The 14,447-nt window shown below is 42.4% G+C and overlaps 1 protein-coding gene across 2 annotated transcripts in view; it reads left to right on the top strand.

Moving 5' to 3' along the window:
* Positions 1-14,447, top strand: part of SYNPO2 (synaptopodin 2) — a 178,068-nt gene that overhangs the window by 117,882 nt on the left and 45,739 nt on the right. For both annotated transcript variants that reach the window (XM_075286089.1, XM_075286072.1), the window contains exon 2: positions 11,401-11,552. In XM_075286089.1, the coding sequence (XP_075142190.1) occupies positions 11,401-11,552 (152 nt within the window). The remainder of the gene's footprint in view (positions 1-11,400; positions 11,553-14,447) is intronic.

The raw sequence follows: 14,447 nt of genomic DNA, 5'->3' as shown, positions 1-14,447 counted from the left end.
GAATACAGCAGGGAGTCCCACCGGAGCCCAGGAGGGTTAGTAACACTGTTTTTTAAGTTTATCACCTCCCCTGGGCCTCCAATCAGTATAGTGTGGACTGAAGAGGCCCCACAGTATAATAATAGCAGTTCATTTTGGATGTGTTCATTTGGAACGGACCTACTAGGCAAACCACTGGGCCCTTTAAGATTGCAGCCCCGAAGTAGCAGGCTACGACTATTCCAGTAGTAGTTACGGGACTAAGTCCATCCCCTAGCTTCACTATCACTAAAATATCTTGTGTTCCTGCCCACAGCATCTTATGTACTGTATGTTACATCTACACAGTAAGTCATATACCTACCACTGATCATTTGCTGAGAGGCTTTCAGATGATGCCAGGACGTCACACACACGTCCCTTCTGTATTATCACATCAGCATTTTAGTTAGTCTGAGATGAATTGCAAAGTATTTGATTTTGTTAAAACCAGAGAATTTAGGATATTCGGGTCAAACCTGGCTTGGAACACATTGGTTCACCCTTTTCTAAACAGAACATATAAACTTCACCTTGTCAGACTTCAAGTGCAATGATGATTTATTTAGATACGAACATAAGGACATCAGATATTATGAACTCAGGTCATATATCTTATTGTAAAAAGTCCATGTCATGAGTAGGCAGGAAACACAGTAGAGGCCAATATAGTCTCAATTTGCGAATTGAGGTGCAGATGGTGAATCGGGCTGGCTTTGGTTGATTTGGGGTATAATAGTCCGTGGAGTCTCATCTTCCTCTTAGTTGGTGACCGCTATATGGGGAGGTGGGGTGGGTGGTTTGGGGTACAACAGTCCGTGGGGTCTCATCTTCCTCTTGTTTGGTGACAGCTGGACACATATTGGGCAGCGATCTCCACAGTGGCCTCTTCTTCTCCCAGTAGGATGTAGAGTTTCCTCTTCTTGTCTGCAGATATGAAGTCTGGGATGTGCGCAGAGAGTCTTTGAAAGTAGACAGCCCTCACAGCTGAGTATTTGGTGCAGTGTAGCAGGAAGTGGGTCTCGTCTTCTAGGGCCCCCTGGTCACAGTGTTGGCACAGTCTGTTCTCCCGTGGCTTGTACGTCTGCCTGTGTCGCCCCGTTTCCATCTCCAGGTTGTGGGCGCTCAGTCTATACCGGTTCAGGGTCTGTCTGTGTTTGGGGTGGCGTATTCTCTCCAGGTAGTTGGCCATGGTGTAGTCCCTTTGCAATGACTGGTACATGGTGAGTTTCTTGGAGTTATTTATTGCGCTTCTCCATTCCTCGACATACCGCTCTTTGTCTCTCTCAATGACTCCTTTTATTTGAGCCTTGTTCAGGGCATGTTGGGGGTTTTGGCTTGGCAGATGGCTGATGCTTGGTTGGGGGGCATCAGGTTTTCTCAGGGCTCTGTGGTTCAGCCAGGCTTGGTGGTGGTAAGAGCCAGGGCTGCTACCCTGTATGTGTGTCCAGAATGATAGTGGAAGGTCTCTGTTGGGCTGGAATCCCACTTTGACTGGTCTGGGTAGGTGGCTGGGTCCCAAACCTTGCTGCCATAGAGGAGGATCGGAGCGATGACTGCATCAAATATCTTCAGCCAGACCCTCAGTGGTGGTTTGAGGTGGTACAGTTGTCTTCTGATGGCGTAGAAGGTTCTGCAGGCTTTTGCTTTCAGGGTTTCTATTGCTGCTTTGAAGCTTCCTGATTGGCTGAGCTCCAGCCCCAAGTAAGTGTAGCTGTTGGTTTTCTCCAGTGTGGAGCCATTCAGTGTGAATTGTGGGGTGGGGGCTTTGTTGTGGCCCTTCTTCTGAAATACCATGACTTTGGTCTTCTTGTGGTTGATGGGTAGGGCCCATGTGTTGCTGAATTTTTCTAGCACTGACAGGCTTTCTTGGAGGTCTTTCTCGGTGGGGGACAGGAGTAGGAGGTCGTCGGCATATAGCAGGAACTTCACCTTACGGTCATTCAGGGTGAGGCCTGGGGTTGGTGAAGCCTCAAGGGCTGCAGCCAGTTCATTGATGTAGATGTTGAAGAGCGTTGGGCTCAGGCTACAGCCTTGTCTGACCCCTCGGGCCTGTTGGAAGTATGCTGTCCTTTTCCCATTCACCTTCACACTGCATTGGTTTCCGGTGTAGGAGCTCTTGATGACATCATACGTTCTTCCTTCTATTCCACTCTCTAGGAGTTTTAGGAGCAGGCCTGGGTGCCATACTGAGTCGAACGCCTTCTTAAAGTCCACGAAGCAGGCAAATATCTTACCTCTTCTGGTGTGAATGTGGGTCTTGATGAGGCTGTGCAGGGTGTAGATATGGTCTGTGGTGCGGTGGTTTGGCATGAACTCTGCTTGGCTCTTGCTGAGGACCCCGTGTTGTGTGAGGAAGGTGAGGATTCTGTTATTGATGATGCTGTTGAACACTTTCCCCAGCGTGCTGCTGACGCAGATCCCTCTGTAGTTGTTGGGGTCATATTGGTCTCCATTCTTGTAGATGGGGGTTATGAGGCCTTTGTTCCGGTCTTGGGGGAAGTGTCCGGTATTGAGGACGAGGGTAAATAGTTTTGCCATTTTGCTACTCATGCCATTTTCTTTGTTTTTCAACTCTCAAACCCCAGTCATGCTTCAGGGTTTCTGCCTATGGACTTGGTGACATTGTTGACTTTGCAGCACTGTTTTCGTTTGACTGTTGGCTATTGTTGCTTATTTCTCGTTTACACCATGCTGTACAATCTTCAATAAAACAAGTTTCAAAAAATAAATGGAGGCAGGCTAAATACAGGCTCCACAATATAGAAATACCTAGCAGCATATGTGAACATCACTGCAAAACGTTGTGATGAATGGAGCTATTTAAGGTCTGGCTGGGACCTGTTGTGCCACAGCCAGCCTTGCATATGTAGTAAATAGACCACAGAGCTTTCATTCACCTGTTGGGAGATGTTGATTGCTACCTGATCAACTGGGTCTCTGGTCTCTGCATTTGTTAGTACCCAGATATCAAGGGGTAAACTGTGTGGTTCTCAACAAACTATCTGAGAGCTACATATGGGAAAAAGTTATTTTGTAGATGACTGTATAGGCAATACAAATACTAATTGTTGCCTGATAATAGTGAAGTCATACTGCAATTGTGTTATCATTTTATTTAGGCCAATTTTAAACAAATAGTAGTAAAAGTTATGTTTTAGTATTTACTCCTACAGTGATCTAGTTTAGTACCTTGAGTAAATTACCCATCAGTGACTCTGCACACGCCTCCTGCGCCGCAGGACGCGAGCAGAGGGTGGCGCAGAGGCCCGAACAGGCAGAGATGTTACACATATTAAATGTTGTGAGAAGGTGACAGGCAGAGTGCTGGAATCCTGATATATCTCCCCCAGGTTTCTGACACATGTGTGGTCCAGGGCGGGTCTTGAGTAGGCCTCAGCCCTGGGTTATGGCTGTTACTGGGCCATAAAGGGCTGCAGAGCCTGCACTTCAGGGCAGATCCTAGGAATGAGAGGAGGTGCCTGGGTCTGTCCTGATACTGTGAGTCTGGTGAGACTGTATTATTCTCTTTTTGTTGATTTATATGGCTGGTAGTAAGCCACCTGTACAGTTAGTACTTATTGTTTAGTTAGTTGTCAGGATGTGAGTCATTTATAAAATGGTTGCGTGTTTTTTGGTGGTGTTCATCTGGGGATTTGAGCCGGTGTCCTCTGGTTCTCTGGTCAGTTCTCTTGGCCACTGAGCTGTTGGGATAGTGGTTGGGTTTCTGCCACAGTGTCTACTTGAGCTTGCTTTATGTCTCAGTGGATGTGAGCTTCAGGTGTGTGTAATTGTCGTCAACCTATCAGGTCTTTCCAGGGTCTCTATCAGGCTGACTGCTGGCTTCAGCCCTCGCTGGTTTTCATGGTTATCAGTTAGGATTGTTGGCCCAGTCTAGAAGGAGAGTTTAGTTGGAGTTGTACGGTTTCTGGAGCTGAGTTGGAAGTGGTGTGAGTTTTGTTCTGTGTGAGAGTCTGTTTTATCCTCAAACATTCCTACTCAACCCCTGCCCTGAATTTCTTGCTGCCTGTCACTGTTTGGTATTAGTGAATTTCTGTTTAGGGTTTCAGTTTTGTTTTGCCCCTGTCCTGTGATACCTTTTCCTCACTACTCCACTTTTCCTCTCCCCAATTCCTGTTGTGTATTTAGTGGTTAAGCTGCACCAGTTAGTTCTCCAGCATGTCCTAGGTAGTACTGTTTGCAGCTGCACTTATCCTTTCACTAGGGGTGACTGCATTCTAGTTTCCCAGTCCCTAGCCTCTTTCAGCTCTCATCCTGCCTGTCTGTTAGGTCTTCGTGTTTAGAGAGCCAGTAGTTGTCGGGGCCGAGCTTAGCTCAGGAACAGCTGACCAACACCCTCAGGCAGGGCCTAGTTAGCCGTCGTAGCGCTAGAGACAGCTTACCTACCCCGTTTACCTAGTAGTGCTAGCACTATTCAGTACCATGGTTGTCCGGCAACTACACAACCGTGACATTGGTGCTAAGACAAGCAGGGTTTTGTTGTTCTTTTTTTTTTGCCTGAAGCTAAGGCTGTATTTTATTTTGTGCCTGAAGTGAAAGTTTATTTTGCAGTTTTTTGTAAATAAACCTGTTTGCTACAGTTTTGTGTCCCTGTCTGACTGGTTGGGTCCACACCATTGCTGATACCAAGCTACCTTCCCCACAATGGATTTAGGATTATGTATAAAGTGACTCTGATATCATTAGGATAGATATTTGAACTAGTGCAAGTGAGCAGTACAGTGCCCTCCAAGTAAAAAAAAAATGATAGGATCTGCATGCTCTGGGAAACAGCTGATATACAGGGGTCTTTACCATTGGACCCCTCCAGTATCAAATCAATAACCTATCTTAAGGATAGACCTTCAATTTTTAAAGGTTGAAATCCTGTTTAACTGTAATATGGAGTATGCAAGGCATATGATTATGTGCACAGTATGTTGTCATATCTTTGATGCACCTTGTGGATATTGAAAAACAGGTTTTAGAAGCATTACGTGTACGGCTCGCCGTGTGAAGGGGCCCGGCGCTCGGCTTACTCCGAGCCGTACACGCGAGCGCTTCCCATTCCCTTCAATGGGAGCGCTCGTAGAGTAAAAAGCAGCCCATTCATTTCAATGGGAAGCGCTCGTATGCCGGCTCCCATTGAAATGAATGGGATCTGCTTTATACGCGCTGATTCTGAAGGTGTTTTAACGCTCAGAATCAGGCAGCGTATCCGTAGTGTGAAGGGGCCCTTATATTGTATCTTGATCCGCATTAGATTTACAGATCCTGTAATATGTTTAACTCATATGGATGGTTTTTAGTTAATTGAGTACTGCCATTTGTTTTTCATAGCTGCTTTTATTAGTGGCATTATACAGAATCGATCACTAAGAGAAATCCAGTTTAATGGGTTTTAGAGTAGTTGAAATTATCACAAGATGCCATTGGTGTGATTTCAATGGTTGTGGGGTATGTATATTCTGGGAAATATCTTTGCTTACTATGCCATGACTAAGGAATCTGTGTGTCTGAAACTTGTAAGCATGTCAATCTAGTCCAGTTGCTGAAGTCTGTAATGTGTACTTAAAGCAGAATTTTTTTATTTACCAAAGTATTGGACATTCTTGGTTTCAAGATGTAAGATCCAATGACATATTGTGATATTTAAATGAGTGCTTTTGCTTTAATGCATATTTGGTTTGGGATGAGTGGTAGGCAATCGGGCTTCAAGCAGAGCCCACTGAGTATGTCTGTTTGGCCATTTTACTGTGGCCGAGCGTACTGTTCCCACACTAGCTCAGGGCAGGGGCAGATGCATATCTAATAACTGTATAGCAGAATGTTTGCTTGGGTATGCAGAACAGCTATGAAAACAAAATGGGCAATGGCTATGTGTGCAGGGTGGAACACAAGATCGAGAATTGGATTGTTGATTAAACAGACTTTACTAAAGTCTTTAATGTAATAAAAGAGTTTAAGTAGATAAAAACTCAGTATTAGAGCCTAAATCTTCAGCCACCTGGCCTGTGCAAAGGAAGCCTCCTCTTCCTTCACACCGAGTGTAATGATGAAACTCTGTCCTCTGGTGAGAACAAGCTTTTCCAGTGATCCATGGTGTCCTACTCCGGCTTGTCATTCCTGTATTCTAATAGTTGTAGATGATGGTTCAGTGGTTAGCACACTTGCTTTTCAGCACTGGTGTCTTAAAGTCAGCCAAAGACAACATTGACAAGGAGTTTGTGTGGGCTTCCTTCTGCACTCCAAAGGTGATAGTGATATGGAATTTAGATTTTGGCCCACCTTTGCGTTTGTGGAGATGGGTATCTTTTGGTCCTTGGTAATACACTAAGTTCAGAGCCCATGTGGAAGCCAGGATCAAAACGGGTCTCCCTTTGCTTTAGCGTTGGGAGATAATTTGTTCTCTGACCCTTTTAGGACCTTTTGGCTCAAAGGGTTTGGGTTCAGTGTGGGGCCCTTCTCTTTTCAGAGAGGGTTTGCAGTCGATGGCATCCTTGTACACTTTTTTAATGTGGCATATCACCACTTTTTTGGCACTTGAGTGAAAGATGACACAATCTTGTTAGGAGTAATCGTTTAATTGTTTAATTGTTGAGTCCTGTGGGACTGCTGCCCCCTAGTGGCCTGGAGTGAGCCATCTGCACTAAATGGTCATTATCTTATCTGTTCAATATTATATCAGCATGGATGCGTCAGTGTAACATATTGTAGATATCTTGTAGAAGCTGTGTTACAACACATTGTCCCTTTCTCAAATCAACAGGGTGTTCCTGTCAGCACCAATAGTCATTACAGCTAAGTGAGATTACTTTCTCTCCGTTTGTACAACTTCTCCCCTGCTATTTCTAATACTGCAATTTGTTATATCAGATCAGGAATGCTTCTCTTTTGAGAAATACACTTTTCCTAATATACTAACTTAATAGTACTATGGTACATTTCCAAATATATATCATTACATTTATTTTAAGTAAAGAAAGCCGACATACAGTGTTAACCTGTGTTTTATCGTCCTTGGAAAGAAGGGCATTATCTGACAACTGACCTGTATATGGGTGCCAGATGACATTACTAAATGGACATTATATTGTGATATTGCATGACACAAACATGACACAACTACAACTGTATAGTAGTAATATTTGGGTGTTGCATACTATGGTTAAGAGGAAAATGTATGATGGACATGGACCTGGATATGGAGACACTAATGATCATATCTATCACAAACTTGTAATGAAAAAAAAAAAACACAAGAACATAAGGTCTAGGAACATGGAGAGAAAACCTAAAACCAAAAATTATTAAAACAAGACGTTCCATCATCCTTCTAAGCCACTGGTTGATTTAAAGGAGTTATCTAGCTTCCAAAAGTTATCTGCAAATACATCCACACCAGTGCTAAATACTTACTGTTCCCTTTGATTGGCTTTATTTTTCTTGCTGCTCCTTATATCTCTGTTATTTTCATGCAGTGAATCTGTGCACAAACTAAATTTTCCAAGATTAATCTACCTGCTCTCACTTTCTGTGTACTCCTCTCTTCTCCATTCGCCCCACAATAAAATCACAGGTAATAAATCACTCTCACATCTGAGGTCATGTGGTGCTGTGATGTTTCGTTTGCTAGCTTGAATAGCTCACAGAGAGGGGTAGTGAGCTTGCAAATGAAACATCACTCTAAGATCATTGATCTGAAAATAAATCAGAGAAACAGAATATATATTAGGAAGTGTTTTGTAGACCTTATATCAATGATGGCCAAGCCCACCAGTTTCAGCAGGACTGGTCAACTATCTAAATAGCCAACTAAAAGATAAAAACATATTTAATGTTCAAAACCCTAAATCTGTTATTTTACTGTGGTATAATTGATCATTTCTATGGAAGCTTGACATATGCAAAGCTGAAGAACCATCTATCAATGTATGAATGAATCTAATTTTGACCATTTTTTTTATTGTTTTATTTCGGAAGGGGTATCCTCATGCCTACAGTCATGAAAGATGACATAGTAGCACCTCACTCATACTGTCTCAATCCTTATGTTTGTAGCACATCTCATTTAGTTGATAACAGCATACACTGTAAGCACACATTAATGTGTGCCGGCCACACCAAAAGAGGGAGAGAATGTTCACAAGGTTTTCCTGTTTTTCTGAATTCCCCTTTATAGTGTAATACATCTTTAACAAAACCCCCGGTATTTAATTATGAAAAAGTGCTGCCCAATTGTCAGTGTGTAATAATTCATCACTCCATGCAATGATTGTTACTAATATTTATATTTCCAGGTCAAAGCCACTGGAAAGTTACATCCTAATGGAAACATCTGGCTGATGAAACATTGTTTCAGAGGATTTTGCATTAGCATCTCTTTCCTTATTGCATTCAAAATTACCGGGCTATTTACATTCTTACACTGGGGGAATAAACTAAGAATACCATTCCTTATTTGTAAATGTTGGGCTTACAGTGTTTGGCATCCTCTGCCTCTATAAAACATCCATATCATGTCATATCATGTACTGTGTATTATGATTACAAGAAAAAGATCTCTCTGAAGAGTAGTTCCAAGTCTTAAAGTAATGTACAACTACAGCAGTGTGCTTAATGTGCAAAATGATCATAGCACTGCAGTAATATATGTACTGCAACATGGTTATGCCATTTTTATGACCAGGTGGTATAGACGTTTTGCTGCCGGACCAAATTTTCGCATTCTAAAGCTTAGTCTACCTAAATCCTCGTATCATAGAATTCCTAGGGTGCAAGTAATAGCAGATATCTTTCATTTGCACAAGTCTTTTGATCTGAAGAAGGGGTTTTTGTGCTTGCTATACCCCAAAACACATAATCATTGACATTTAATTTAATAAAACCAGTGGTAAGTTATAATATCCTGTGGTTCATTTTTGCACAATTTGATTTGGAGTAAGTGCAGAGCCTAGTGTGTTTTTTCTCCTACTGAGTCTCTGAGCTCTGATTGGAGTTTATCCCTATGCGGTCTTCATTGGTCCAGAAGCAGCATGCCAATGAACACTGCCTTCCCATCATTCATTTATTATGCTCCTATAGTGGTTGTGTCCCAGTTGAGTACCCCACCACAAAGGTTTTAAGGGCATGCTGTTTGGGTTCACCTATGTAAAAGAATCACAGGTTCTGCACAGGGAGCGCTAGTTTCTGTTATTAACTTTCTTGTTACGTGCCAATGGCCTATTACAGAACTCTGAGGCCTGTAATATGGTCTAAGCAGCAACGTGAGGTGTACCCAGCATCATGAACTCATAAAGTTAGCCCCAAGTGACCGCTAAGGTCCAATCACAGACTTCAACGCCAACCTGTAATGATGGAAGTCTGAAGAGGATGCCAGGTGCCACCAGACACCACAAAGATGCCCAGGAGAGGTGAGGCAAGGTGCCGCTAACAGTTTTTTTTTTTTTTTTGTTCATTACCCCTGAGACCCCACAGTATAATAGTGTGGGCTTGGGCGAAACCCATAACTTTTGGAAAATGCTAAGGCTAATGTATTACTGTGGGGGCCAAAAAGAAGAGAGTAATATATATATATATATATATATATATATATATATATATATATATATATATATACATTGGAGGGGGGCTTTAAAAAGGGACAATATACTATGAGGGGGCCAGTAAAGGGAGCAATATACTTTGTGGGGTCCAGTAAAGAGGCTAATATACTGTACTGTGTGGGGATAAGGAAAGGGGGCAATATATTGTTTGAAGTAAAGGGGGTGTTAAACTGTATGTGGGCCAATAAAGGGGTTAATAAACTGTGGGGGTCAGTAAAGGGGGTGTTATACTCTGAGGGGATCAGTAAAGGAGTTAATACACTGTTGGGGCCAATATAGGGGATGCTATACTGTGTGTGGGCTGAATAAGAAATGTTTTCATCTGCAATGGGTGGAGTGGCCTACAAGCAGAGGGGCTAGGTCATCTCCTGAAGCTGTTTTCAGACACAGATATCTGGGCATATACAAACAAGGTGGATTTACTTGATTAAGCATTCTTAAAATGTGCAGAAATAGGAAAATCTATTCTGTAGTTAGTTCAAGCAATTCACCAGCACCTTTTCCATACAAGTGTCTGTGTTAGCTAATACAGCTTGTCCCATTCATGTAAACTGTGACTCTGTAATAAAATAGGGGCTACTCCACTGTGATGAATGGTGGGGGGCATCCATGTAAAACTGAAGAAATCCTCCTTCTTACACACATAAACCCACAAAACATAAACACATACAGACACGCGAGTGCACACACACACAAAGTTTTTCTACATATTTTCAGTATTTAAAATTCAACTTTATCTACCAATCTGCCAAATGACTCAATGCAAGTTTGATTTGTTTTCCAAATGGTCTCCTACAGGGGACCTGTCTCCAACCCTATTTGATATAGTTTATAAACAGTGCATTACACAAGAAATGGAGTTAATTTTCTAAGGAAGATCAATATGTCCTCAGTATAGTATATTGCTCCGTCTTGAGAATATTTCTTTGAGGATTCAATGAGAAGTAGGTATTTACCATGGGCCTAATGTTCTGTGCAGAAAACACATAAACTAGAGTTGGTAAATGGCTGTCAGGTATGATGATGTTTTTCCCCTATTAATGTTACAGTATTTTCAAACTATTTCATTCAATCTCTTTTCTGTATTGTAATCACATTACAGATATAATATTACTATAGAAAGTCATAGTTAGGTCTGGGATATCCCATCACTTTCTGATTGTTGGGATCCAACTGCTGTGACGCCCACTCACCCTGAGGTTGAAGGGGGAGCCAGTGTTGCTTCCATCTCACAGGTTTTCCTTGCACAAAGTACCTGTAGCCACCTGCTGTGCAGTAAACTGCAGGGCATTACCATGCTAAAGAAAAGCTGCATCATATGCCGCACTGCCACTCATGTCCGCAATGCCCGGCATGTCCTATGGCCTGGTCTATCATATCATTACATGTTGTACTGTCACTCATATTACCACAGCTATAATGCTTTCTTTAAGGGTGCATTCACACTACGTTTCCTGAAGCTTATTCTGAACGTAAAACACGTTCAGAATAAGCAGCGTATGAAGCAGCTCCATTCATTTCTATGGGAGCCGGCATACGAGCGCTCCCCATAGAAATGAATGGGATGCTTCTTTCACTGCGAGCAGTCCCATTGAAGTGAATGGGAAGTGCCGGCGTATACGGCAAGCTCTGCTCATGCTCAAGCCGAGCCGTACAAGGAAAAGCTTTCATTTGGATATATTTTGTCATATTCCAGAGGGAGATCAGTTTTAATATTGTAATAGCTACCCCCTAAAATCCCTGGATCATCATATTGTTTCTTTTTGTTTTATTTCAGGTTCGCAGTATGAGTAAGGCTTCTAATGCAGGATTATGTGTGGGAGATGAGGTGATCTCCATCAATGGGACAAACTGCACAGACATACCTTACTCAGAAGTTGTGACTCTTATTGAAAAATCAATTGATAGCCTTCAGATGCTTGTGAAAAGGTAAGAAAATAAAACACATCAACTTTGTTCAGACTTCCATTTCAAACACATCTGATATTGGAAATTACATAATACTTTTAGCTGAGAATTGTATGCCACAATTATTTGGGAGATGTGTGACACTCTTATTAAGAATTGCATGATACTTGTATTTAGGTGCCATACGCTGCAGACAATGAGCATAGAAGATTCTGCTCCATAACCGTCTCTGTCCATCAGAAGCAGTCCAAGTACCATGCAGGACTTATATACAACCTGTAGTGATGTGAATAAAGTATTTTACTTGTGAAAAAAAGCACTTATTTAGCTCCAGCATCAGACTAAGACTCCCCCTCCTCTTTACATACACCTCTATAGGCAGATGTAATCTGTTATCAGTTCATCTTGAAATGGATATACCAAAACCGTCTTGAGATGTATATATCAAAATTTTCAGATTGAAAGTCAGTTTGGCAAAGGAAATGGAAAAACAGACTGATAAAAGGAGAAAGAAGCATTTTTCTTTGCTAAGATATATTACCAATTTTCTTATAATCACCAGTACTATAGAGTTATGCAAAGATTGTTAAAACGTTACTGACTATTGAAAGGAAAAATAATCCTATAAATTATTGATAAAGTAGCAGGTGATAATCTGGCCCTCAGTGTTTGTGTGCCACATTTATGCATGTTCCTAAAACAAACATTCTTTAGAAATCCCGAAGAGAACACAAGGGTTAAATACTTGCTGGTCTGTCTAATCTTCATAATCATTATGGGTAAGGCACTATGCCCCTATATGTACAGATGTAGTACCTCGCAAATGAATCTTTCTTCCGTTAACAAATGTTCGTTTCTGGATCTCCAGACTACACAGTTGGGATCCCTGGAACGCAGGCTCACAGCCATCAGGTTACAGGTACAGTATGTACTTTGAAGGTGTCCTGGACAGGGGTGCAGATTATGCTAGGTTCACACCTGCGTTCTTCTTTCCGTTCTGTGCTTTCCGTCTTCTGCATGCCAGAAGACGGAAAGCACAGACCGGGTCCGGCCGTGAGCGGCGGTGAGCGTTTTATGCTCTCCGCCGCGAAACCGAATTTTTTTATCTGGACACAGAGTACTGCATGTCCGACTCTGTGTCCGGATTATAAAACCCGGTTTTGCGGCGGAGAGCATAAAACGCTCACCGCCGCTCACGGCCGGACATCTCTCTCACCCATTCAAATGAATGGGAGAGAGAGACTCCTGCAGGTTTCCGTCTCCTGCCTCTGTTTTAGGCAGGAAACGGAAACCTGCATAACGGAGTTCACAACGCTGATGTGAACGAGCCCTTAGCTGTACATTAAGGTGCTAAAAGCACCAAGACATACAGTTCAGGAGACTATTATTGGGGTGCTTTAGGTAAGGTGCAGAGTCTAAGGGCTCGTTCACATCTGCGCCCGGCACTCCGTTATGCAGGTTTCCGTTTCTTGCATAAAACAGAGGCAGGAGACGGAAACCTGCAGGAGTCTTTCTCACCCATTCATTTGAATGGGTGAGAAAGCTGTCCGGCCGTGAGCGGCGGTGAGCGTTTTATGCTCTCCGCCGCGAAACCGGGTTTTTTTTATTCCGGACACAGAGTCAGACATGCAGTACTCTGTGTCCGGATTAAAAAAAAAAAACGGTTTCACGGCGGAGAGCATAAAACGCTCACCGACGCTCACAGCCGGACCCGGTCTGTGCTTTCCGTCTTCTTGCATGCAGAAGACGGAAACCACAGAACGGAGACCAGAACGCAGGTGTGAACCTAGCGTAAGGTACATGATCTGCTGCTCTTAAATCCCACATGGAGACATGGACTTTACAGCGCAAATGTTCAGGTCGAGGTCCTCAAGATACTAACCAATAGATGGTCAAATTGCTGATAGGGTCTGTGCAAAGACTGCCAGATCTGGGTAAGCAGCAGGCAGCAACTCGGGCACTTTATGTAAATAGGAGGACTTCTGTCTTTTCTGTCTTTTGTTGGAAGTTTCCAGCAATGACCTAGTGCAATTCAACCATGTATTGTAATGGTGACAAACATCTCTGTAGTCTTTAAAGCTGTCCATGTTATTTGCTTGACACAAGCGGTACTTACTAGTGTCTTGTTTTCTGCCAACTATAAGTTGAGTTAGTACAGAGAAGTTTCTCTGAGAAATGAGTTTTGGCTGGCAGCAGTGGTTATTGTCAGCACAGCATGCATCCTCAAATGTTCACAGCCTTTTAAGGAGTCAACAATGCCAGAACACTGCTTGTTTTCTATCCAGACAAGTTAACAACATTGGAATTGATGAGAGTGGAGCTGAAAGTCCACCGCTTCACAGACCAGCACATTATAGAAATAAATTCAGTATAACTTTTATTTTAGAAATTGAAATCACAAGGAGGCAGTCCTATCAGTGATTGACACCTATCTCTGTATGCACTGTCATAAAGGTGAAGTTGGGAGTCACTAACAGAACGCCTCTATGACTTCTCAACATTGAAAGATAGAACACATACATGTTATAGTGAATCTTTCCCCTTGCAGTGACTGTAAAACTCTGTGGTGTTTGGAGTAAAACATTGTGATTACACAAAGTGTGGCCCTGGCCTGAAGATTTGCATAGAGATTTCTTTTAAGAGGCTGCTCCTTGGAGGAAAGATTTGATGCTTTAATTGTCATACACAAAATTAAATGTATTTAATTGAGATTTTAAAAAATGAGCCAACACAAAGTAGCAGATAATTGTGAAGTGGAAGGAAAATGATACCCGGTTTTCAAAGTTTTAATCAAACAAAAGTCTGAAAAGTGTGATGTGCAAAAGTATTCATCCCCTATATCAATACTTTGTAGAGCCACCTTTCACTGCAATTACAGCTGCAATTCATTTGGGGTCTGTCTCTACCAGCTTTGCG

The sequence above is a fragment of the Leptodactylus fuscus genome, chromosome 1 (genome assembly GCF_031893055.1).
Source record: "Leptodactylus fuscus isolate aLepFus1 chromosome 1, aLepFus1.hap2, whole genome shotgun sequence".
NCBI classification, from domain to species: domain Eukaryota; kingdom Metazoa; phylum Chordata; class Amphibia; order Anura; family Leptodactylidae; genus Leptodactylus; species Leptodactylus fuscus.
Note: the sequence above shows the minus strand (reverse complement) of the source record. Positions and strands in the feature narration are given on the sequence as shown.